At 43.6% G+C, this 27,679-nt stretch overlaps 2 protein-coding genes across 2 annotated transcripts; both read right to left on the reverse strand.

The window, feature by feature from the left end:
* Window positions 1-432: 432 nt before the first annotated feature.
* LOC140476003 (EEF1A lysine methyltransferase 3-like) lies at window positions 433-5,002 on the reverse strand. The gene is made up of 3 exons (XM_072567906.1): window positions 4,826-5,002; window positions 3,283-3,394; window positions 433-845 (listed from the first exon to the last, which is right to left on the reverse strand). The coding sequence occupies exons 1-3, from the start codon at window positions 5,000-5,002 to the stop codon at window positions 433-435; spliced, it is 702 nt and encodes a 233-aa protein (XP_072424007.1).
* A 5,194-nt stretch (window positions 5,003-10,196) lies between these two features.
* On the reverse strand, window positions 10,197-27,340 carry LOC140476004 (EEF1A lysine methyltransferase 3-like). Its single transcript, XM_072567907.1, has 4 exons — window positions 27,209-27,340; window positions 20,644-20,755; window positions 19,548-19,892; window positions 10,197-10,402 (listed from the first exon to the last, which is right to left on the reverse strand). Exons 1-4 carry the CDS (start codon window positions 27,338-27,340, stop codon window positions 10,197-10,199), a joined length of 795 nt encoding a protein of 264 aa, XP_072424008.1.
* Between the last annotated feature and the right edge of the window lie 339 nt (window positions 27,341-27,679).

Genomic DNA, 27,679 nt, shown 5'->3' on the forward strand with positions numbered 1-27,679 from the left:
GCATGGCCAATTCATTTAATCTGCACATCTTTGGACTGTGAGAGGAAACCGGAGCACCCGGAGGAAACCTACTCAGACACGCAGAGACGGGGAGGATGAGCAAACTCCACACGATCGCCTGGGTCTCTGGCGAAATCGAACTCGGCGCTCTTGCGCTGTGGGGCAGCAGTGCTAACCACTGGGGAGCGCGCATGACATGCAATTTAATTATTGGCTCACTATGTTGATTTAGTTATTTGGATACTCATCATGACAAACTGAGCTATTAGGAAAAATTGAATGCCTGGAAGATTATGACCCACATGATAGAAGAAGACAATCCATAACATAGCCTTGAAGAATCTAGATTCTGAATTATATAGAACGAACAGGGAAAATGAGCCCCTTATCACGACCCCCAGCGTCAGTGTCTTTAAGCTAAAGTTTCCACATTTACATTAGGAACCAGTCCTCAGGACCTCTTCCAATTTTGGTCATTTTGTACACAGTAATATCCTTGTCCGCTAACTTGTCAACAACCAAGCATTTAAAGTACACGGGTAAAAGCACGTCGTGAAAAGATAGGGAGCCATTTCCTTTTCGGAAGGCGGAAGCCAGGTAGATGATGGTATCTGGATGAGCGAGATAATGCAATGTTCTGATCAGTGAGGAGTACGAAGCTGAGCTGTAAACAAGATCCGAACCCAGAATGAAATCATACTCGTTGGTAAATCTAATGTGGTCTTCACCCCAAATCAGGGGGCGGACATTTATACGGTGTCTACAGGCAGCAGGGATGTTGATGGTGATGTTGTGTTCTATCTGCTGCAGTGCGTTCGGCTGATCTGTAAAGGTAACATTTCCACCTGACAAGACGAAGAGAGAAGTTATTCATCCACGTTGAAGGTTGGCCCTGACAGCACGCTACTATGCTATTTGATCACAGTACTCAGTGATGTCCTGGTGAATTCCGGGATTCACTCACATTGAGTAATTGTGCACCGAGTGGCCCTAACGCAAATGCTCAGACATTGATCTAAACAAGGAACACTTCACCGGAACGTAAATTCCTGTCGTTTAAATAAGGAAGTCTAATTTATTTTAAAGTGCGCGGGGAAGGAAGTTAATCTCGTCCCTCCAATGTAGAGGAGACCACATCGGATGCAAAGGATGCAGTAGGTGATGTGTGTGGAAGTACAGATAAATTTCTGATGGATGTGGAAGGATCCTTTGGGGCCTTGGACAGACCTGAGGGGTGAACCCAGGTTTTGCACTTCTTCCAATGGCATGGAGGAGAGGGTGAGTTGGTGGGTGGTGTGGACCTCACAAGTGTGCCAAGGAGAGAATGGTCCCTCTGAAACGCAGATACGGGTGGGAAGGAAATATATCTCTGGTAGTAGGGCATGTTTGTAGGTGGCAGAAATGTGGACAATCATGTCATGTCTCCAGAGGTTAGTGGGGTAGAAGGTGAGTATGGGGGGGGGGGGGGCGGGGGGGAGGTTCTGTCCTTCTTACAGTTAGAGGGGTGGTGTTTAGGGGTAGAGGTGCAGGAAGTGGAAAAGATGCACTGGAGGGCATTGTCGACCACGTGGGATGGTAAGAAGGAAGCCATCTGGGATATTCTACGGTGGAATTGGTCCTCCTGGGAGCAGATACGGTGGAGTTAGAGGAGTTGGGAATAAGAGATAGTGGTTTTACAGGAGGCAGAGTGGTGGGGGAGGTGTTGACTAGATAGCTGTGGGAGTCTGTGGGTTTGTAGTGGTTATCCATGTTGAGTCAGTTGCCGGAAATTGAGATAGAGAGGTCTAGAAAGGGGAAGGAGGTGGCTGAGATGGTCCAGGTGAACTTGAAGTTGGGGTGAAAAGTATTTGTGAAGTTGATGAACTGTTCAACTTCCTTGCGGGAACATGAGGTAGCGTCAATACAGTCATTGATGTAATGGAATAAAAGGTGGGGAATGATGCCAATGAAGCTGCAGAAGATGGACCCATTCCACCTACCTGATGAAGAGGCAGGCATAGATGGGGCCCATGCGATGGCACATGGCTATCCCTTTGGTTTGGAGGATGGGGGAGGACTGGAAGGAGACGTTGTTGGGAGTGAGGACCAGTCCAGCCAATCGAATGAGAGTGTCAGTGAACGGATACTGGCTGGGTCAGCGTGAGAGGAAGAAATTTAGGGTACAGAGGCCTTTGTCATGGTGGATAGATGTGTACAGTTATTGGATGTTCATGGTGAAGATAAGGTATTGGGGGCTGTGGAAAGGAAGGTCATGGAGGAAGTGGAGGGGGAGGGCGTGGCTGGTGTCCTGAACATAGTTTGGGAGTTGCTGTACTAAAGGGGACAGGATGGTGTCAAGGTATGCAGAGATAAGTTCGGTGGAGGAGGATCAGGCTGAGACAATGGGTCGATTGGGGCAGTCATGTTTGTGGATGTTGGGTAGGAGGTAGAATCAGGTGTGGTGGGGTTCCCAGACTATGAGGTTGGAGGATGTGGGTTCCTGAAAGTCATCATTGACACTGTTTCTACCAGCTTTTCATGTGATATATTGTGGAAAGGAAGTGAGGTAAATGTTCCTAATATCTCTCGTGATTTTTGTCAATTATCCTAAACATGCGCGTTTTCGATAACAACCATTCAGAAGAATCAGCTCTCCCCATTTTACTCTGTCAAGACACGTGCATGATTTTAAAGATATTATTGGATCGAGTGAAGTTCACAGCTGTAAGAAAAACGGTGGCTGTTCATCTCATCTTTCTGAAGTTTGCCATCTCTGAAAATCCCACAATGCAATATCCAACATGTACATTAAAATATTTGGTTATCATCTGCACTGAGACTGAACGTCGCTCTTCTTTACTACTTTTCTTAACTCCAATTTAAAAGCTCAACGCGTTCGATGGCCCCAAACCATATCACTGGTATTTGGATATTGTTTTGTATTCGACATCAATATTGTTCCTCTGGTGTCACATGCAGTATACTACAAAGGCAGGAGTTTTCATCTTTGAAATGGTCAATGTTAAATGTATAGAAGCGAGTGGGCAGGTTGTTAGAATGTACTGTGGATTTACTGTCACTCTGAAACTTGCCATAGAGTAGAGGAGGGGGGCGGGCTAGGAGGTTTTCCACCTTTGAATGATCAACTGCAATGTTCTATTCTTTTTCATTGTCACCCTCCAACACACACAAGTGCGCCCGTACAATCCTCCTAACACGCTTTCCCTCCTTCACAAAACTAATTTTATATGGCCAGCATTCAACAAAATGGTAAAGGTCGTTTACAAGCCATCTGTTACTCACCGAGCAATGTTGCTAGCATTCCCACTATTCCAGTGCCCGATCCCAGCTCAATCACTTTCTTCCCAGTGAAACTAATGTTCTCCTTCTCAAAGTAGCGGCAAAGGGCAACACCCTGAAAATATTGAACAGAGAACACACTTTTCAGAATTAACCCATTTCACTCATTTGTGATTCACTGCTTACCCCAAATCAATATGGGTCATGGATGCGAGCGACTTCCTCTGGAGATAGGGGGACACTGGTAACAAATGTTATCACCTGGCAACTTTCATCGAATCAGGTCTAACCCGCTTGACTTGATGTGTCGCTTGCTGCAGCGCTGAGTCAGGAAGTACATATTTTCCATTAATTGTGTCTTTTTAAAGTTAAGATTTTTTTCCAATCAACTTTCCAATCAAGTTGTGTTTACACAACTCTGGAGCAGGTGGGACATGCACCCGGGCCTCCCGGTCCAGCGGTAGGGACACTACCACTGTACCGAAGAAGGCACTTGTATATGTGCTGCTTAACCCAACCCCGTGAACGCTAGCTGGACGTCATGACACAAAATGATGCCGTGGTGAAGATAAAAGCGGATTTGTCATCGGTATCCTTGGATTCCGTAGGTGTTTGGAACCGGGGTTTCCTTTTTAAATAGCTGCTCAGGGCATGTCACCAGAGACTGACTGTAAGACAGGTTGCAAGAAAAAAAAGCCGACACTTCTGAGCTCAAGTTATTTAACCAGTTCGAAAAGTCTAACCTTTGCTATGAGCAAGACTTGTCAAATGTCTGTGAGGAATTCATGCACAGCAGAGACAATGCATTTGGGGTTGGCTTTTACCGGAGCTACGGGCGTTAGACAGCAGGTTGGCGGGACAGCAAAATCCATTACTCCTCCCCATTTTGCGCCACACAGACGGTTCACAGTCCAGTTGGGGTCAAGGGCACCTGGGGTGAAAATCCCACGATCTGCCGCCGTCAGCCATCGCGAGGATGGCAGGCCCTTTGGCCTCATTAAGAAGCTGAGCTGATGCAGGTAGAATCAAAAGGAGAATCCAAATGGGAATGATGAAGAGAACGTGGCTGGAGAGGGAGATCAAAAGCACGGTGGCGTTTCAATTATTCCCAAACGCCCCACCGGCCCTACCTCCCCTGCCCCCAACTCTCCATCCTATCCATCTCCTTCCCTTTGCTATTTCAGCCATGGCCTTAGGGAGGGTGCCCGGGAAACCCCGCAAGGACACATGGTAATGTTTGCTGGCTATGGTCCCCACACCTAAGGTCCTCAATTGCCGTGAACGCCTCTTCCCGATCCGTATGTACCGGGGTGGAGATAGGAGACCGACAATTCCCTAGCTGCGACCATACCTCCCTTGGAGCCTGCACCCACCCAAATTCAACACGCCAAGGCGCTGGATTCCAGCAGACATTACAAATTGCTGAACTCTTTGTAAATCGAAAGTTTCTGAGCAATTGAAAAGTAGGTGGCAAAGTCTTAAAATTAACTCGCACATAAGGGTGACAGACCGGCCTTTCTTGGATCTGACCAGTTAATGAACTCACCGCGTCCCAGACATAAGCAGACACCCCCAGGTTTGCGCTCGTGTTCCGAGCGATCTTTAAGCAGTAGCCGCAGAACGCGAAATTGTTCTGATTCATGTAATAGGTCGAGGGCTGAATCTTGTCCATGGCGTCGTCGTCGTCGTTGTTGGAATTCTGCGAGGAACTAGCGGTGGTCATGGCTTCCAATCTACTTCCAGACATTTCCCAGCCGATGCTGGAGATTCTCTTCAAACGTCTGACTAACACAGGGAACGAGCATTTATATCACGCCCCACCCACTGCAAATCCGCCCCGTCCTTGAGATGTTCCCAATGTCCTCATAGACAATCCTGCGCAATTGCAGTTGCCAGTCAATGAAACATCCCGTCTATTTTGTACACCGCAAAAGAGTCGAGAATTAATTAATCCGATAATAAGCATTGTCGGGGTTTGAGGGAGAACGGTGCTGCTAAGTTTGGTATAAAGATAATATACTACTTTGCGCTTCGAAAAAAAACTTTCTGTTCAACATTTAAGAATGTCATAATCGACAGAGTATTCATTGTGCACGGAGGTGGATTCTGTGCCAAGGCTGTGTATCTCAGGCTCTGCCTGAATCGGAACCCATCACCGAAGTTGGTCGGAAGTTGGATTACCCCGACTCAGCCGAAACGTCACGTCAACTTGACCGAGCCAATACTTCATATCAGTTCCAATTTTTCAATAACTCGCAAAGAACTAATATAATGGTATTCGTAACATTCAAATGAGTTCGACTTATAGCCAATTAGAAAGCCGCAAGAGTACTTTAACATTGAACCTTTGGGAGTGGAGTGTGGAGGATAGTATGTTTATTAAAAACACATGGGATGCAACTAGATCTTTGTGATACATGTGGTCGCCACTTATTTGTAGTGGCCACATTGCACCATAACCTTTGCACCCATCTCTTAATATCTTATCGAGATGGTCATTCACAGCTCTCTGTAAATTCTACACTCACTGCCTCCCTCGAGAAACAATCTCTTGCACTAGATACATTCTATTTTAAACTTTTTAAAGCTATATCATCATGCTCTCCCTCCCCTATTTCAACCCCACAAACATTTTGTGTATGTAGCTATTATGGATTCCATGACTCGATGAATCATATCGGTCTTGAAATTCAATTTTGCGTCCCTGACTATCTGTACGGCTGTTCGTTATGTCTTACTGCATCTTTGTCAGACTGCTTCAAGTATCAAGCATTTTAAATGAGGACCTCCATTGCCCCTATGAAACAATTGTTTGGACACTCGTTATGAAAACACTAAGAGAGTTTAAGAAGGTTTCTTTGGCAGCCGTACTTATATCGATATCTTCTGCCTTCTGGTATGGAATGACTCCTATAAAATGATTTAGGCGTTATCGTGTCGACTCATGGCCGAAGAGCTCTATCAATAGTTCTCGATTTGGAAGTTAAACAACCGCAAATCGACTTTAATGTGAGCATTATTCCAATAAATAGGAAGAGGAATTGAGCATACTTTACTAGCCACCGTGCTCTGGCATTCGGTAAGATCAAGGCTGAACTCTTACATTAAAATTCTCACCCCATTTATCTGCATATCCCCTTGTTATTCCGAAGTGTATCGATCACACACTTCTATATAGCATTGACATAGCTCCTTTGAACAAAGAGTTCCAATGATTCATGATACTCTGATTCTGATCAAATTTCATGTCGTCCTACATGGTCCGCTCTTTACCTGAGATGGTGATCCTTAGATTGAGTCTCTGCTGCCATTAATCAGCACTTTTCTTGTCAATTCCTCTGTCAATCGCATGTTACGACCGGTCCCATTTCCCGTTTCCAACCTCCAAAGAATATTTCTACTCAACTCATAAAGCAGACTTTTCATCCCAGGATTCAAGATAGTTAATCTCCATTGCAATTAGATTACTTAAAGAGCGAAAACAGGCCCTTCGGCCCAACAAGTCCACACCGACCCTCCGAAGAGCAACCCACCAAGACCCATTCCCCTACATTTACCCTTGCACCTAACACTGTGGGCAATTTAGCATGGCCAATTCACCTAACCTGCACACATTTGGACTGTGGGAGGAAACCGGACCACCCGGAGAAAACCCATGCAGACACGGGGAGAATGTGCAAACTTCACACAATTCTTCTGAAGAAGCACCTTCTTCCTTATTTCAGGAGACTGCAAACGGACTGTGTACTTGGGCTGCGGTATCTTTAAAATCCTACATAATTGACATTAGATTTCAACATTCGTGCACTCCTACAATAAAGTTCTAAATATAATTTTTCTCCCTAATTATTACATTTTCGTCATAAAGAATAATCTGTGCTCTGGGTACACCAGTAACCAAATCCCTGTTAACACCAAACTTTACTAGTCTCAGACTTTCCTAAAACTATTATTCTTCTTTCCGGGTCTCTGGCGCTGTGAGGCAGCAGTGCTAACCACTGTGACACCGTGCCGCTCAGCTATAGTTGCCAGTTTTACATTGGCTGCTCGGACGATCGGTCATTTTTGAAAAGTTGATGCTAAGGACTGTAAGTAATCCTGCTGTACCCTTCCCATAAAATTATGCGTACAGTATAGGAGTAGATCATATAGATTGCTTGGATACCTGAAACAATAGATCAGATGCCCGGAATGACATAGATTTGAGCCTAGATATTAGTAATTTTAGTAAATGTTAAAAATAATAAATTCTAAGATGCTTCAATATAAGCGTCAGCACTAGATAATGGTAAAGCGTCACATCAACATTGCACGAACATAATTAAAACGGGAGCAGGGATGAACAAAATCGAAGAGATCAGCTCGTAACAAGTATCAGTTTGTTACTGCAATATATTTCATACACAAGTCATAGGACATCATAAATTGCAACATTATACATGGCAGAACAAAAGTCGTTTAATTAAAGTTAATGTTGCAATACATTTCTTCCTGGGTAAGAACAGAACAAAGTAAGCAACTCTCAGACCTTGAACAAAGTTTAAATTTGGTTACATTATTTGGCTGAGGCTTTCGTCTATGTAAACCTCTAACGACTCCACACTTCAGCACTCAATTGACGAACTTGACAATTGTACCACATTTTGGTGTGGAGGATTGAAGTCCGGCCTGCAAGAAACGACAGGTCAAATATCTTTGACCATAAAATCGGATGAAAAGTGGTTCATGTGGCCATTGTAGCCTGCTCCAGAGAGGTAACTTTGCAATTGATTGGTGAGGGTGAGGATAAACAGGGTTCCCTAACCACCCAGCACAGGCACAATTGGGAGATACGTCCTTAAGATTTGACCAGCATTTTAATCTCTTATCCAAAGTAATACCCATTCAAAGCGGTGTCTAGAATTGAAGAGCACTGATTCCTCGCCTGAGAAAGGACAGAGGCGGTTAGCTGAGATCTGATGCCATGAAGATCTAGAGCCTAGATTAAGATCTAGAATCAACGTGGGTGTCTCCATCACGCTTGTGTTGAATTATGCTGCGACCTCTGGTGACGTAGCCTACTGGTGTTTCAGAGTGCAGTAAGACATGTTGCTGGAAATGCCTGAAACATTGGCTATAAGTTATGGTTTGTTTTGCTACACTGTGCGACAGCCAACCCAGTGTTGGCACAATATTCAGTGAAGTTCGTAAGCAGTACTTTGCTTAATCTAATAAATGGAGTGTGCTATCTAACTTTATTTCTTGCTCACATTTATGTTTTTTTTTATTACAATGGAGTTGTTCCTCTTCAAAAATGAGGATATGACGTTAAAAGGTCCTCAATGTCGTGTCCTCAGTCCAACCATCTTCAGCTGTTTCGTTTTGTGCTCTCCTCCATCCGAAGTCAAAAGCGGGGTGTTGGCTGATGATTACACAATATGCAATATCATTTGCACTTCCTTAGATGTTGAAGCAGCCCGCACTCATGTGCAACAAGACCGAGCCAGAATCTTGGCTTCTCATGATAAATGGCAATTAATACTTTTGTGTTACCCAAATGTGAGGCAATGACAATCTCCAATGAAAGAGAATGTAACCATTGCCCCTTGACATTCAATGGCATTACCAACGGTGAATTCTCCATTGTCAACCTGGAAATCAACATTGACTGTAAAGTGAACTGGACCAGCCATATGTAAATTGCAGTTACAAGAACAAATCAGAGACCAAGGCAATTAATTACGTGTAGTTCGCCGCCTATCCTCCCAATTTCTACCCACTATCTAGGTAGACATGTCAGGAAGGGTCACCGGACCCGAAATGTAAAGGTTGACTTCACTTTCCAGCAACTTCTGTTTTTCTTTCTGATTTACAGCATCCACAATTCTTTCGATTTGTATTAATACCTGTCCAGGAGTTCGATGGAATACTCTCCACTCGCCTAGATGTGTGTAGGTCCAGCAGTTAGGGATGGACAATAAAATGCCGTCCGAGACAATTATGCTCGAATTGTCTTGAGCAAGGCAAAAGGAATTACAGTGAAAAGGGAAAACCCGTTGCCTTTATCTCGCTTTGTAAACTCCACGAAATCACGATTAATTTCATCTGCATCTTGGGCAATTACCTGAATCTGAACTAGAATATCAACAGTGGGTGGTTTCCATTGTTGAGCATACAGATAACGCCATGTTGTAATTTCACCAAATAATGCTTGAGCACTCTTAGTCCTCTTGCTCATACGTTTTCCTCATTAAGAACAGTGTTGATCTCCCGGGTCATAGTAATGAAGGGGTGAGGAATAGTTTGACCATGTGATTGAAGATTATTTGATTGCACTTCTGCTGCTCTTGCATACCAACTCAGTTACACATGTTGACAATGGCACAGGGGTAGAACCCTTTGCCGTCATGTTTTCGCACCAACTGCTGCAGTATGTATTTCAGGACTTGTCCAAATCGGCCAACCGTGTAACTAGCAAGCGCAGTTCTTTCTATGGGCATGTTAGTTGATTATGTGATATTTCACGGGCTGCACATACTGACAGTGACACAGAACAAAACCAGGCATGCTGATAGAGACATCAGCTGAAATGTTTGCCCACTTTAAATATCTTCATGTTCATCTCTCTCGGAGGATGGTGCTCAAAAGATTTTGCAGGCATGGATGCTGCTTCCACGGTCAACAATTCGGAGGTGGAACTTACATCTGAGACCTTCCAGCTCGAACACATAATCGCTCCCAGCTGAACCACTGCGGTTGCCTGACTGAATTGTATGAAGCTGTGACTATATCAACAGTTTGCTTGACGAGCGTGTGGAGCGGCCATCCCCACTTTGGGGTCTTCGTGAAAAAGCTGTTTCAACAGGCATTTCCGGCATTGCTGCATAAATCGGAAGTTAGCAGTTCACAAACGCATTGCAACTTCGCAAAACGTTGGCTCACAGACTTGTTGCAATGAGCACCTGGAGCTTGGATCTCCAACCAGGAGTAGCCTGTTTCATGCTCACGTGACTGAACGACGCATCGATCTCATCGCGCGCACTGCGGTTGTAGACAGCAGAGTCTTCATCTGCATTCAGGAACTGAACCATTGATCTCAATGGAGGCATGAACCTTGGTTTCAATGGAACCCCACAGTAGGCCCCTAATAGTAAAGAGAACTTTAGAGCAGTTGTTAGATTCTTATTTCATCAAGGACCTATTACATAGACACCGAGGTTTCTCTGCTCATCTAGACAACCAAGAATGTTACCATTAGCCCAGTACTCTTTACTCCTATTGCTACTTCCAATGTGAATAACTTCATACGTTTTCACAGTAAACTCCACTTGCCACTTCTCAGCCCAGCTCTGCAGTTTATCTATATCCCTCTGTAACCTGCAACATCCTTCAGCACTATCCACAACTCCACCGACCTTCGTGTCATTCCCAAATTTACTAACCCATCCTTCTACGCCTTCATGGCACACAGCAGTGACCCCAAAACAGATCTTTGCGTACACCACTAGTAACTGGACTCCAGGATGAACATTTCCCATCAACCACCACCCTCAGGCTTCTTTCAGCTAGCCAGTTTCTGATCCAAACCGCTAAATCACCCTCAAACCAATGAAATCGCCCTAATTCTTAGAAAAAACTATTCTGCCAAGGCTTATATGATGTGTTATTTAGTGAAAGGATGGCTCAGTAGGATTCCCTTCGGGAGTAACCAAGATTTTAATAGCCAACACGATAGCCAAAACATTTCCTACTATAGTGAATTCCACAAGCGATCGGGGCTTATACGTGGGGAGAGTGAGACTGAGAAAATATTGTGTTTGTATCCTGAAGTTGCGTGGATGGAAGAGCCTGTCAGGGAGCACACGGAGGTCTCATCAAAAATTCAAAACATGGAAACGTTGTTAGGTGAAATGTTGACGGCGCAGATTGAGCTGGTGGGACGTAATGTGTCGGAAGAATGGCCAAACTTGCTATGAGCGATCGATTGTTCTTATATCCCAGCATATGTAGCGGTCAAACTGCCGCACCAGATTTCGAAATTTGGCCGGCTAATGGTATTGGATGTAGGTGAATCGAGATGGATTGCATTTTAAGGAAACCATTAGTAAAGCTCAAAATAGTCCTGAAGCAGGTAATTGAAGGTGGAATACAATCAATTTCGCTTCCAATTTAAGTGACCTTTCGGCTCAGGAGAAAAGCTCTGCTTTTTCAGCAAATCATTGCAGGCTCAAACTATAGCAGAACAGAGTCTACAACAAGGCAATATTGCAGAGGACAAGGGGTATTTGAAGGAATTGCCTTCTTCATCATAAGTCTCTTTTAGGTGTTAATGGATCCAATCGCGTTACTTAACACTGGGCCGCTAAGGTCTTTCCTGTTGCCTTCACTGTTTAATTTCCTGGATATTGGTGGGATATGAGGATGGAAAGACGATGATGGTAATGGTTAGACTATAATGCCATGATTGGCTCGACGAAGACTAAGGACCTCTAGTGGGCTCGAGAAGTGTTGCCTAAATATGACATTCAGCCTCAATCCGAAGTCTGGAGCCCATCGCACATCGCTGAGGAATCATTGGCGGATTTCTAGAAGTGGACGAGCGACTATGATTAAAGAGCTGAGCTTCGAGGGTTACGAATCTAGAATAAATTTGGAGAATTCCACCCATGCTTTGACATTATCCACAACCACTTCCAATTCTGCAAATTCAAATGAAAGATCACCAGTAGCCCGTGATGGTCGGTGGTTGCCTCGGTGCATCCGCATACGTCATAGAAACTGCATTCGTCAGTTAAAGGAAATCCGGTCCCTCGATTTTTATACGTTTTTGGGATAGCATGCAAGTTATTTCTCTGTTCTCATTGATTTTGTTTTGCAACATTGAAACATTGAAAACTGATCACCTCTGTAACTCATCTCGCCCATAACTGTTCCAGTGCTTAGTTCTCACGCACAATGAAATCAGAACATTGTAGTTTTAACTCGACTCAAGTTGGGTCACATAATATTATGCGGCATGTCAAAATTTTTATAAAGGGACCTTCCAGTTAATTGACATTTGGTGCCACACCAACGTTTAGTTCTTTGTGCAGATTTGAAGATTTAAACGAAATTCCTTCCCGAACATGGATGGAGAACCAGTTGACAAAAAGAAACAAAGAGTACGAATAAACGAGTCTTTTTTTTTCGAGTGGGATTCTCGAGTGCTTGGACCTTAGCTGTTCATAAGATATATGAACGATTTAGATGATAGAACTAAATATAACATCTCCAAATTTACAGACGACACAAAGCTGGGTAGGACGTGAACAGTGAGGCGGAGGCAGAGATGTTTCAGTGTGATTTGAACAAGTTGAGTGAGTGGGCAAATGCATGTTAGATGAAGTATAATTTGAATAATTGTGAGGGTATCCACTTCAGTAACAAAAACAGGAAGACAGATTATTATCTGAATTGCCATAGGTTAGGCAAAGGGGAGGGTGCAACGCGACTTGGGTGTCCTTATACAGTAATAGCTGAAGGTAAGCATGAATGTGCAGCAGGCGGTGAAGAAGGGAAATGATAGGTTACCTTTAAAACAGGAAGATTTGTGTACAGCAGTAGGGATGGCTTGCTACAATTATATAAGGCGTTGATGAAACCCCGAAGGTTTAAATATTTTTGCTGCACTTGTATTGCTTTCAAGGTTATGATCAGCTACGCCAACTTCATTTAGCAGCTTTTTGGAGGCTCATGAGACGGTTTAAACCAAATTCTCAGTGGTGGCCATTAACTCTTCCGCACAGGTCCTATTCTTCATTCACTGCACTCATTACAGTCCGTCTAATTTTATTTCTATCCGGCTATTTTATCTTAACAGTCATATATCTTATCTTTACAGGAAATTGTTCTTTGCAAGTTCATTGAGAAGGAGAACATCCGGCTTTCCAGGAAGACGGTGATTCAGTTGAAATCGGCACTGCAGTGACGGGGGTTTTAGCCACCCTACTTGGTGAGTGAGAGGTTGGAAACGCACAAGCCGCACCATCCTGCCACATCAAAAAGGAATATGGATGACAATGAGCAGCCCTGTCCGTTTTAGGGTAGAGGATTATTAATCCAGCAGAAAATATGGTTTCGCCACGTTCTCTTGTCCTTGGTAAACATACATTGCGAGTTCGTCAGTTGCAACGTTTTAGTTGTCACTGAAGTGAAAGTAAACGGGACCTAACGAAGTATATCAAAGGCGCATCCTTCTGGATGGCAATTAGAAATTTCAGGGCATGCTGAGAATCTAAAGCAGTATCTGGCGCACATATCCGCACAAGTGGAAGGGGATTAGAATCTTCTTATCTATAAATCCAATGCACAAGCTCAAAAAATTGGCATCAGGTGTGTAAATCACTACAACTGACATTAAAAAATGTAACATCATTAATAATCTCATGGCGTTTCAAGGTGATGTGATCAGGCAGCGCTAACACTGAGGGGAACTGAAAGGTAGACAGACTTTGAAAGGGACAGTAACCAGATAGAAAGGTTGAAGGTCGGAAATCTAGTTCGGAGGCCTGAACGAATCCTTGTCGTTCCTATACAGGTAGAGATATGGAATCACTACAGATTCTTAAGAAAGCAGAGCTCTGGCAGTGGGGAAGGGGTGGAACACGCCTATTGTGAAGGACGCAACAAGTTCAGAATTCTCTTGCATAAGCCCCGCTTAAACAGCACTCACCAAGGGAGCAGTTTAGGATACAACAATTCCGTACAATGCTCAAGACTGTGTAGAGAAAAGTTGGCAGATGGGTCACCTTTGAAGTTAAGGCTCTTTTGCTACCATGATCTCAATAAAGGGTCGATGATCAAGGGCAAACCAAAACATAATTGTTTTCTCTCTCTTATCAGATGGAAATGTTGCCACGACAAATCAGCTAAGTGTCCTGGAACAAGTACAAAACAATGCCATAATTAACATTCCCGGGTGTGTAGACCACATGCACAAATCCGCCGTTTGACACTGGGCAAGGGTCACACTAACTTTCTTCGGGATCATGACTTCATCCTTGCTTCGATCGGTGCGTCTTCCTTTCAATCCCACACCAAGTTATTGCAGACAATGTGCGACCACTCAAACCAAGGCAATTTATTTTGCTGATGAATTGAAACTTTCGGATCAAAGCGATCTTTTCGACCAAAATCCGTATATTTTGATTGCAGCGTTGTTGACAGCATGGAAGACAAGGAAATCTATGTATTCAAAATGGCCAAACGTGGGTTGGCCTTCTAACGTAAAGAACGCAATTCCCTACCTCTAAATTTGGTATTATGGTTTCTGAGCTTCTCCGTTGTTGGCTTGACATTGAAGTTATACATGATAACTAAGATTCGCTTTCTTAAATTAAGCTTAATTTATTGCTTCCTAATATGTCACATGATTTCTCTCTCGCCGGTTATTTCTCTGCTATCGAGAATGACAAAGTCCAACTATCACAATTCGCTGGGAATCTGGTAATCACAGCAGGACCCACACACCGATCTTCAAGTTTCCTCCCAACATTATACATTAGGGTATTCTTTACAATAAATATATAATTACTGAGCTGACTTGAACAAAATAACCAGCGGATGATGAGTCGATGATTGTGTTGAAATGTTCAACTCTTTTGCAATGTCTTGCGCCCTACCTACCCGCTTGTCTCTTTAATGATGTCTGAACGCTTCGTCTTGTGTGAGTGTTGAACATTAACATGGGCGGTCCGCGTGAGCGGTAGGAGGTAGAACGCAACCTTTGGCATTTGAAGTCCACCGAGCGCTGACGAAATTAAATTATTAACTGAGTCATTCACTTTCGACATTGCATTCTCCTTTAGGAGTGAGAGTAAGGGGAAAGGTTGACAGGGAGCCCAGAGGTTTAAGACCCAACAACTAACAGAAAACGAATTCGGTGTCCATCATATATTTTCGAGTAATTATGGATGGAGTTGCAGAAAATTGAATTTCGGTTTTCTCAATGACAAACAGTAAAGCACATCGTCATTAATTGTGCGAGTCCAATACTCCAATATTCGCAAGCGTGTGCAAACACACTATAGTGGGCGGCACGGTGGCACAGTGGTTAGCACTGCTGCCTCACAGCTCCAGAGACCTGGGTTCAATTCCCGCCTCGGGCGACTGACTGTGTGGAGTTTGCACGTTCTCCCCGTGTCTGCGTGGGTTTCCTCCGGGTGCTCTGGTTTCCTCCCACAGTCCAAAGATGTGCAGTTCAGGTGAATTGGTCATGCTAAATTGCTCGTAGTGTTAGGTAAGGGGTAAATGTAGGGGAATGGGTATGGGTCGGTGGCGGGTCGGTGTGGACTTGTTGGGCCGAAGGGCCTGTTTCCACACTGTAATGTAATTTTTTCGTGAAGTGTTTTTTTTGTTCGAATGTGGGAGTACGCCAGTCAGTTTTAACGCCGTTAATACAGTAACTTAAACGTTGTTCCATTCGGCACACCCACCTCAAGGCAACGATTTCGTCGGAAGGTCTTGATGTAAGATATATCATTTAGTTATGGTAGATTGTCCCTAGCAACAGAAAATGGGTCTCCTCATGAACCAGCATCTGACAGCCTCGACAAGCGACAATCATAATAATTCCCTACTGTTTACGCAAAAGCTAATTTGAAACGGATGTGGGGTAGGGGCCAGCCAACTTTGTTTTAACATATACTATTGCGACAGGCCTGCTATTTCATCAAAACTTTAACTAATGTAGCAACATCACAAAGGCGGTATGAGGGAAGATAAGGCCCAGTTCACTGAGTGGATCGGTCTGCTTTTCTACATTGCTCTACTTGCCATTTGCAGCATCACCTTCATGAGATGAATGGAATCCTGAGCACGGCCCGTCCATAACTGTCATTGGCAATGTTGTGGTGAACCAATGAAGCTAGCGTGGGAATGTGGCGGTGAGCCAATGCATCTCCTAACATGCTGTCGTCTGTGAGTTCCAGGATTTGTTAGTACAGAGACAATGAAGCAATCCTGGTCTACTTGTAAGTATCGAGGGATCATATCTTATCCAATAATTATTTTACCTCAATATTTACCCTACAGACTGTGATTTTACGTGAGTTTTACTGCAGATCCGTTCACTCCTCCGTAGCATTGGGGGAAATTGGTGATGGTTCTCACCACTTATTGCTATTCTCACTCTCATATAGAAGACGTCCACAGCTCATGATACTCTTCTACTAACGGTCAGAGCATGTAGCTGAGTACGGGACACGGTGGCTCAGTGGGGGCGGCACGGTGGCTCAGTGGTTAGCACTGCTGCCCTACAGCGCCGGGGACCAGGTTTGATTCCAGCCTCAGGTGACGGAGTTTGTGTGGAGCTTGCACATTCTCCCCGTGTCTGCAGGGGTTTACTCCGCGCGCTCCGGTTTCCTCCCACAATCCAAAGATATGCAGGTCAGGCAAACTGGTTAGGCTAAATTGCCCATAGTGTTCAGGGATGTGTAGTTTAGGTGCATTAGTCAGGAGTAAACTGTAGGACACGGTAGTGTGGTGCTGGAAAAGCACAGCAGGTCAGACTGCATCCGAGGAGCAGGAGAATCGACGTTTCGGGCATAAGACCTTCATCAGGAATTGGGAGTGGGTTGCCTTTCGGAAGGTCGGTGTGTACTTGTAGGGCTGAAGGGCCTGTTTCCACACGTTAGGGATTCTTAGCCTTACAGAATGATAGGGCGAGATAAAATCAGTATTTGCCTCTTGTTGGCTCTCTCAGCACTTGTTCCAAATAGACAGTCAGTGGAATAATTAGATTTTTATGATAATCCAGCAGTTCAGTGGTTCAAAGTTACTGAGACTAAACTCACAATTCAAATATATTAGCGAACTTTATATAATATATAAGTGGAAGCAGAAAATCGTCTTCAGCCCCCTAGTTCCCAGTCCACGATTCACAAAGAATATGATTGATTTGATTGCCGCTTCTGTTGTGTATTTGTATAGATATGGTGAACTGGAAATTTAAGCGCCCGATTACGCAATGGTGACGTCGCTGGGACACTTTTGGGCCGAGAAACTGCTTCGTCGAACTTTGCTGCCTGTAGAATAAACAACTCCTTAATAAAGCACTTGCGGTTTAACATTTCGGCCTCTGTTCTTGTAAATTAGCTTCGACCTCACTTTCTTGTCTGCAACACCTGCAACCAATCTTACCCTTCCCATAACCCTAGATGGCTTGTCTAACTTGCCAGGATTGGAGGATTTGATGTATCGGAAGAGGCTGAAAGGCTGAGGCTGTTTTCCTGGACCCTCGAATGCTGAGGGGTGACCTTATGGAGGTTTATAAAATCATGAGTGGCTTGGATAGGGTAAATAGACAAGGTCTTCTCCCTGGGGTGGGGAGTCCAAAACTAGAAGATATAGGTTTATGGTGAGAGGGGACCTAAGTGGCAACTTTTTCACGAAGAGGGTGGTGTGTGTATGGAATGAACAGCCAGAGGATGTGGTGGAGGCTGGTACAATTGCAACATTTAAGAGGCATTTGGATGGGTATATGAATAGGAAGGGTTTGGAGGGATATGGACCGGGTGCTGGCAGGTGGGACTAAATGGGTTGGGATATCTGGTCGAGATGGACGGGTTGGACCGAACGGTCTGCTTCCATGCTGTACATCTCTATGACTCCAAGACTCTATGATCCGGCTTTCCATTGCTCGTGGGCATGAAAAAAATTCCAAACATTAATAATCATCTGAGAAAAGAAATTACTTCTCATCTCCATCGTAAATTGAAGACACTTTATTGCTAAACAGCTCTTGGTTCCACACAATTTGAAACATTCTCTCAACATTCCCTCAAACAACTCCACTTAGAATTCTCCAGTTTAACAAATTCACTTCAAATTTTTCTAAAATCCACCAGCATGCTCATTTTCTCATGATATAACTCAATCATCTCAGGAATCAACCTAGCTAGTTTTCTCTTAACTCTATCCAATGCCAGTGTATTGTTCCTTTAAAAGATATTGTAAAGTTGGGATATATAATCGATGAGGTCTCACGAAAATCGTTTACATTCCCTTTGCAATAAAGGCCATATCCTAGTTATCAACCTATTTCATCATCATGCCTGTTTGCTCTTTGGCTCATGTACAATGACAGCATGATCCTTTGGACCTAAGGCAGAGATCAAACACGGAATATGGTCTTCAGGCGAAGAATGTTAATTGTATCAAATGGATTCCACTTCAGTGAGGAGTAGCTGTATGTCTTCTCTGAATAAAAATCGTAAAGTAGTAATTCAAAATATGCATTTCTACTCTAACCTCTGAAGTGCAGCATCGACTCCGCTAATTCTATGTTACTGCTAACAATGCTTTACGAATTGAACATCGCTTCCCCGTTTCAGTGCAATGGCACAAGCGTGCAACTGAGTTGTCCAGTGGTGTCCCGCTGTTAAGAATCATCAAACGCACTTTTAAAAAACTGTGTAAATAGGGTCGTGTTTTAATGAACTTGCACCTGTTTAGGTTTAGTATTAGAAAGTGCAGGAAATGGTCCACATATTGCAAAATCAAGCGTTAATTTGCAAATTTAGTCATTATTATTGTTCTGTTTATAGTTAATCGATTCGAACCTTTGTTTTTATTGCAACAAATGTAAAGCTGCCATTATTTAATCTGCACCACCTACTCCAATTAAGCTCTGGAACACATTCAAAGGTTATTATCTTTGTTGATGATTGTCAGTATAATTAACACTCGTGGATGAGTTGAAGACCAGAATATGTCAACTATTTTCCCATCTCTAAACTACTATTGAGTGTTTCTATCAAAGTCTAAACATGTGCACTGCTCACGTATGATGCCTGCTCATCTTGTAATTTATTTCTGTCAACGAAAAATAAGCTCCTGCAGTTTTACTTTGTTTGTATCTCAGTTAATGGTACTTATTTGATGCAGCAAAAATGAGCACGGCCGCAACATAAAGCCCAAAACAAAATTATTTCAGTAAAAAAATTGCCTTTGCAAAATTTCTCAGGTTCAGCTATGCAAAAAGAAAAAACGACAGCAAGGATTTTGCTTACTGAAAAACATCTTTTTTCACAACAGAATGCGGATTCCAATCCTTAGCAGATTAAATTAGGAAACTTCATTCCAGAACCGGATAGAACTTCAATTTCACCTTCACTCAGATAATTAAATTCTCACAAAGCTAAGTGAGTAGAATGCACAGCTTGTGGGTTGCAAAGTGAGGAAATAAATATGCATCAGAAACTAGTGCCCATGGCGCGGGTGTTTTCTAGTCACTTTGTAAATGCAATTACTTCCACTTGTATGAAGTATTTCGCTGTTAAACTGCTTGAGTAAGAGGTCCTCGTGAAAATTGATGGCGCCTTCTCTGGCCGCCATGTTAGAAGACATATAAACAATAGTTTTGTCCGTGGAGAGGTACAACAGTGTCTGCAAAAGACCAGGAAATTGCGAGGGGTTGTACACAATATCTGAACCCAGAATATAATCAAAGTCGTTTGGAAAGTTGCACTGGTCGTCACCCCAAGCCAGGGCCCGGATTGATGAACGGTGTCTGCTGCTGGCTGGAATGTTAGCTTGCACGTTGTATTCTATTTGGTTCAAAACATAGGATCTGTCCGTTAACGTGACATCTCCACCTGGTAAAAACAATAATGTCACATCATTATCTGAGCACTGCCTCGTATTAAAAGGTATTGTAATGCAGATTTCTCACTCAATGGATTGTAACACTGTTGGCTATGGGCTCCTAATAACTTCGAACCAAAAAGCCAGACAGAAGCTGCATGCACCTACTCTGTGTGTCATAGCTGCAAATTAAGCTTCAGAGGAAGATCAAGTGTAATCAGATCTTTCCAAAATCATATCCCTAACAAGAAGAATCAATTCTTCTCGAAAGCACTGTCCACTCGCCTTACATGCGAGTATCAGCGCGTTGGATAACTCATCCGTTTGTTTGACTTATCCCAGCATTTTATAATACGCTCATCGTGTGAGTATTTCATAGCGTGTGTCAAAATATTAGACTACAGCGGTCTGCCATTGTAGGCTGCTCAGCCCTATCGACCCTAAAGAATAAAACGGACGAAGAACATTACAGGGCGCAGGAACACGACTATTAGAACATCCACTAGCCGCACTAGTATCAATTGTAAGATTGCTCCAAAGCCTTGAAATTGGATAACAAATTAGCTTTCCCTATCGAAATTAATACAGAAATTGATGAAGACTCAACAGGTCATGGCGCCAACTGTGGCGAAAGAAATGGCAAAATTTCAAAACCTGAGGCTTTTGCCAGAGCCTTTTACCAATATTTGCATGAATAACGAAAGAAACATCGCCAGTTTTATTTTGTTCCTGATATTTAAACAGCGAGAAGGGACGCCTTACCCAGCAGCACTGCTAAAATGCCGACGATTCCAGTGCCAGAACCCAGTTCAAGCACTTTCTTCCCAGTGAAATCAATTTTCTCGCTCTCAAAGTAGCGACAAAGGACAAGACCCTGAACGAGAAACAAAACGCATTAGCGCAAACGGATTTACACATGGATATTAATAGAGTTGCAATGATCAAAACACATTGATGCCAGTGGGTTGACAATCTTTGCAAATCAGTACAATAATGTGGGAATATCATCACAGCGCAAGTAAAAACAGTGGCACTCCTGGCTTTGTAGATTAGAGATATGGAAATCCTTTCCAAAACATGGCGCAGTTTTGACCGTGAAAACATACCACGTTAACTCACGGTTCTGATGTCTCAGTCAAGCTGCCATCACTTTTATTGCTACCAAAGAGATTCAGCTGAGTTCGGAACCTCATAATCCCGTGAGACCTCAAAGTCTAAAAACATCCGAATGGCATATGGCCCAGGAGATTCGTGATACCAAACAAAGCAGAGATTGTCAATATCCAAGCGTAACGTGCACAATTCTTACAGAAGTAGGGCGTTCTGTTTCGGTTCAGCCCCTGCTCTGTCTTCAAATTGGAACAGATCGAAAAGGCAAAAAAGGGAAGGAAAATTGAAGACGAGCTGCAGAAGAAATGGGAAGTCTATTTGCAGTCATCAATGTTGGAGCACATGATATGGGCGATAATGGATTTTACGGGGTGGGGTAGGGGTTATTCCTGTTACAGAAATTCCAGAAGTATGAAACAAAGTAAAAAGACAGTATGACAGATTACATGAAGCAAGTGTTAATCGTTACATAGGTAGCAGATCGAAAGCTGATGCAAAATTCCCAATACCAACCCCTTGGAAATTCCAATTCACACCTTCCTCGAGTCTAAGATAGCCATTAACCATTTTTTAGCTGATTTCCTATCACTCAATCAATTTCCTATCCATATTTCTACATTCAATGAACTGGGATAATTATGGGGGTTAATAGAAAGTTAAACTAGAAAGGAGAATGGTCGTGTGCAGATTGAATAGTCTGGAGAGGAAAGAATTAGGAAATGAGATAAAAAATCAGGTCAAGGTAAGGGACAAGGATGCGGTAAATGTACATGGAATATTAACTTATCTCATAGAGGAATAGGGTGTTAAAAATGAGAGTGCAGGAACAACTATAAAGATAAGATTAAACTGCCTGTATGGCACTGCACACAGTATTCAAAGCACAATCGAGGAACCTGACGTAATAAGCTATAGTGACTAACTATATGTGGCAGCAATAATTCTATGGAAGGTGGTGATGTAACCATAAAGACAGGAGTGGAAGAAGTGTAGCGCACCACTAATTAAAGCTAGCATGACTAAAGAAATGACACAGCAAATTGAGGGTCAGAAGCAGAATCACTATCGATGACAATAAAAGAGTTAAAGGTATCTTACTTCCTTAAAAAAGGTTTTTCCACGGAACTTAGGTGTCAGCGGCTGCTAGCATTTTTTGCCCATCCCACTTGCCTTCGAAAAGCTGCCTTCTAGGACCGTTGCAGTCCTGGTTGTGCAGGTGAACCCATAGTTCTAGTCGGAAAAACGTTCCAGGAATTTGAAACTGATACGGAAGAAACAGTGATAAATGTTCGGATGAGGCCTGTAGGAGAACTTGAGATGTGTTTAGCTCCATGCTGCCCTTGGATTTCTAGGTGGAAGCAGTCGTGGGTTTGGAAGGTGGTGTCAAAGGAACCTTGGTGAGTTGCTGCAGTGCATTGTGTTGGTGGTACAGTGTTTCATTGTTGGCTAGTGGTGGAAAGAGTAATGTTTAAGATAATGGATGAGGTGGCAATAAAAGTTTCTGCTTTGTTCTGGATGATGTTGAACTTTTAGAGTGCTGCTGGAACTGCGTTCATCCAGGCAACTGGAAAGTTACCCATACCATTTTTGGTTTGTAAATGATGAGAAGGGTTCAAAGAGCGAAGTTCAAGTTTCTGACCTATTTCAGCCATAATAACTTCAATGATGTTGATTGTGGAAAATTCAATTATATTAATGCCATTAATTGTAAAGGGAAAATTATTTGATTCACTTTTCTTGGAGCTGGTCATTGCCTGGTACTTATTTAGTGTACATGTTACCTGTCACTAACCAGCACAAGTCTGAAAATTATCCAGGTTTTGTTCCATAGACTTGAGGAGTCACGAATACTTTGGAATACTATCGCATCACGAATGAACAATTCTTCTCCTGCCCTTATGACGGAGGCACGCCCCATGACAACCCCACTGAATATATTTGGGCAGAGGACATTGTTCTGAAGAACTCTTGGTGCCTTGTCCTAGGACTGAGATGACTTCGTTTTCAACAAACTGCAATCACCGTCCTTCATGTTAGTAATTATGCTTACCAGTGGGACATCATTCTCATTGACTGCAGACTTTCTCTACCTCCTTGACCTCATATTCGGTCAAATGCTACCTGGCTGTTGGAGTTGGTCAGTGTCACATCGCCACATAGTTTGTTCTCCCTTCGTGATATTTGCACAAGACTATAACTTGATCAGGAGCTGAGTGGCACTGGCAAATTATTCTTTGATGCGAAGCTCTTGATAGCACTAATTATGGTCCTTTCTATCACACTGTTGATAATCAAGAGTTGACTGATGGGGCAGTAATTGGCCAGGTTGAATCAGGCCCTTTCTTTGTGGCCAGAAATTGCCTTGGAAATTTTCTGCAATGCCTGGTAGATTGCTGTATTGTGGCTGTACTGAAACACGTTGGCTAGGAGACGGATGTTCTGGAGCGCATGGCTTCATTAACACTCAGAATGTTGTTTGAACACAGGGCGAACTTGCCAAACATTTTGCATGGAAGACTACATTTCAAATTTTCTCTTTTTGAGGGTGAGAGGAAGCAGAGACAAAGTTTCATAATGACAAAGTTTGACAGAACATTGAAAATTAACTTAAATTAGATAATTGCAAAACAATAAATTGACAATGTAAATAACTGAGTAATTAATGAAAATAACTATTAAAATGCCAAGAAGCAGAAACAGTTAATTAAAACTGGCCTTTTTAGGAAACAAACAGGATTGTGAGGAGATAGACTAGAGTCCTGATTATCAGGAAGGGGAGTGGGAGGAAGCTGCGCCTAAGTTGTGAGTTGAATTTAATTAACACTGGCCTTGCTTTCACCTCTAGTGACACACACTCCAAGACTGTCTCTCTGGAATTCATATAAAAGTGGAAATTGCAAACAAGCGGGCTTTCAGTTCTGGTGTTTATTTTGTTCACTCAGTACAAAGTTTCCAAACACACTCCACACCCCCGCCCCCAATCCATCCTTCAAACGTAAAAACACTCACAATCCTTCATTTACCTTCTCTAACATACACACACCCCAGCTCACTCCTTTTCCAGTCCTTTCTCTACAGATAGTCTCACACCCGACTATCACTCCCCATTCGCCCACACTAGTTCTCCCTCATGCATTCACACTCCCACTCCCTCATTATCTTCCCCCCACCCAAGCACTCTCATGTATTTCTCCTTCCCATATAAATCCCCACTCCATCTGATTAACTCAGTCATCCCTGATGCACATGCACATCGCTCGCATGCACCTTTACTCACCTTACCCTCAATCACTCATTGCATATTCCGTGCTCATTCGCTTGCACCACTCATTCACGTATTCCTTCTCACTTCATCCACACTCATTCTACAATCCACTCACTCTACGCGACCTACTCATTCACTCACATCCCTCTCACTCACTCAGTCCTCACTTTTCACCCCTGTTTGCTCATTCCATTGTCTTTCACTCACTCCACCCTCGCACTGACTCTCTGTCCTGCACTCTTTCTTCCGCTCGCGCACGCACACACACACATACACAGACCCCCACACACACAGATACAAGCGCACATACACACACACAGATCCACACACAGAGATACACGTGCACACACAAACAGATCCACACACAGAGATACACGCAGATACACGCGCGCACACACACACAGATCCACACACAGAGATACACGCGCACACGCACACAGAGATAGGCGCGTGCGCACACACACGTGATCCACACACGCAGATACACGCGCGCACACACACACAGATCCACACACAGAGATGCGCGCGCGCACTCTCACACACACGGACACACACACACAGATGCACGCGCACACACACACACAGATCCACACACAGAGATACACGCGTGCGCGCCCACACACAGATACACGCGCGCGCACACACAGATCCACACACACAGATACGCGCGCGCGCGCACTCACACACACACAGACATACACAGACCCACACACAGACCCACACAGGTACACACACACACACACACAAGCACACACACAAACAAGCGCGCGCACACCTTAATCCCCCTTCCTTAACTCTGACCCAGATCCATGCTGAACTCGGGAGCTCTTCGCGGAACAGTTCAGCACGTCAACTAGGGATCCTCTCGACTGCGTGCAACCTCACCCTATCACTGAGAGGAATGCTGTCACCCCGGTTTCCCAAGGAGAGCGGCATTACCGCCATCGGCGGTGTTCAGGGAACGCAGGCAGGCAGCTTCGCGCACTCACTGCTGCCCTGAATCAGAGGCCACTTCTTTTTGGTTTGGTTGCAGTAAGGAATCGTTATATGCTCAAACTGCCCTTTTTATTATTTCAAGTCTACTTAGATCATTAGGCTTATGAAATAAGGAGAGAAAGTGAGGACTGCGGATGCTGGATATCAGGGTCAAAAATATGTGGCGCTGGAAAAGCACAGCCGGTCAGGCAGCATCCGAGGAGCAGGAGAATCGAAGTTTCGGACATAAGCCCTTCATTAGGGCACACGCCTTCGCTAGCACCCACTTTGTGAAGGTTCTAAAGAAACTACCTTTAGATCTCTACAACATGGAAGCAGGCCATTCAGCCCGTACCGACCCTCAGAAACGCATCCCATCCAGACCAGTCCCCCATTCCCTGTAACCGCGCATTGGCCATGGCTAATCCAGCTAGCCTGCGGCAGGAAACCCACACAGACAATCGTCCGCGATTGGAATTGAACATGGATCCTTAGCACTGTGAGGCAGCAGTGCTAACCACTGAGCCCACCTCATTGACCATTGCTGTTTTCAGTCATCCGTTCTGATACCTGCTGAGTGCCTTGATCTCTTTTCTATTGATGAAAAGGTTTTAACCATATTTGGTCACTTTTCTGCATAGAAGCCGCTATTTAAATGTAACTTGTTCTGTCCTTTAAAAGGGCAAAGGTTACCCATCAAGGAATCGAGCACAAAAAGCTGGATAGATTGCCTCTCCATATCTCAAAGAAAGGTAGGGAAGACAGGGCAAAGCATTATTACAAGCGGAATGTTTAACCAGAAGATGAGTAGCGTAAACTGGTTAACAAATTGGCATTTGATTAATGTGAGTTATTTTCCAAAGAAGGAACGGGAACATATGCAGAAGCTGTTGCTTAACATCGGATATGTGATTAGAAAACTAATCTGGCCCCCGCCAATCAGGTATGATATTAAAACAGCTTTAAAAAGTCAAAATGTAGCAGAGTCCATAAATCCATCTTCCTGAAAGAGAGAAAAGGAACTAAGGTAACACAGTAGCCTGAAGTGTCTATTGCTTACATACTCTAAATGGTTTGGAATCGAGGATCAGAATGTATGGTTAAAAATTTGTGGGATATGTCAAATTGTGGGTTGCATTGTAAAGAAAGGAGAATTTTGAGACAGTACAGGGTGACGTAAATAAATTTCATACAATAGGAATGCAACTGTCAAATAATGTAGATGAGCGCCCGACCATGCATGTTGGAAGAATACAAATAAGGAAACTGTGTACTCCTTAAAGCAAGGTGGATAAATTGAGAGGTGTAAGGGTGCAGATGAACAAGTGATTCAAAATATCGATACAGCACTGTAACAGAAAAATGCACAGGACTCTAATGTTCATTCTTGGAGGAGGATAGAATTGCGAAGGACAGAGGTCAGGGTAAAACATGCACAGAACTTTCGAGACCACGTGTTAGGCCTCCATGAATTTAATTCTACGTTAATAAAGGAGTAGGTTTTAAAAAGGATTTTCAGGGATTATATCAGAATGAAGAGGTCCAAACTGTCAAAAAAAAAGATCTAGCCGGAAAAGAGCGAAGTGAGTGGGAACGGAATCTGCTCAAACAGTTCACTACGGTAGGCTTCGTCAGGATGTTCTTACTTGAAATGTATTATTTACACGACCAGAGCATTCAAGAGAAAGCAGGTAAACCCGCGAGGAAGAAAAGAAGAGCCGATGTGTTCAGTGGGTGAGGACGAATGAATGACTTCTGGTCTGGACCATAAACAATGGAAATGAATTGAATTTATTGTCACGTGTACCGAGCCACAGGGAAAAGCTTTGTCTTGCGAGCAATATAGGCAGAACCAGTGAATGGTCCTCCAAATGCTCTGCACATCCACGTCAAATCATCCAGCAAATTAGTTGCACACTGGTTTGGAAGTATGCTTTCAAATCCAAACATTGTGTTGCAATCGGCTGCTACACTTACAGGTTCCCAGACAAAAGCCGAAACGCCTAGGTACGCTCCTTTAAAGGTGGAGATCTTCAAACTGTGTTCACCAAAGTCATAGTTCTTCTCCTCCAATTCCAAAGGGGGGTTGCTTTCCGCCAAGCTACTCATTCTTTCCGATTCTCAACGGATCTTCTGCGATTCCCACGCAGTTTCCTTCCGATCCTGACTGTTTCAGGTCTCCCTGCTCACTCCAAGTATTATCTCTGTTTCAAAGGAAAAGAAAGATGAACAAAACTTGCATGTGGAAACAGCACGCAGAAGAAAACAAGAGATTCGTACCAAGACCTCTCAAACTGAACATGGAGATGGCTACGGTGCAAGCCACCAGATTCATGATGAACTCACCATTGGCCTCGGGTCATAACAATGAGCAGGGTTAATTAAAATCGATGGCACAATTCAATGCCCGGGCAGACCTCAATATTCACGGGGCACTTCGTACGAAAT

This window comes from Chiloscyllium punctatum, chromosome 4, assembly GCF_047496795.1.
Source record: "Chiloscyllium punctatum isolate Juve2018m chromosome 4, sChiPun1.3, whole genome shotgun sequence".
In the NCBI taxonomy this organism is placed as follows: Eukaryota; Metazoa; Chordata; class Chondrichthyes; order Orectolobiformes; family Hemiscylliidae; genus Chiloscyllium; species Chiloscyllium punctatum.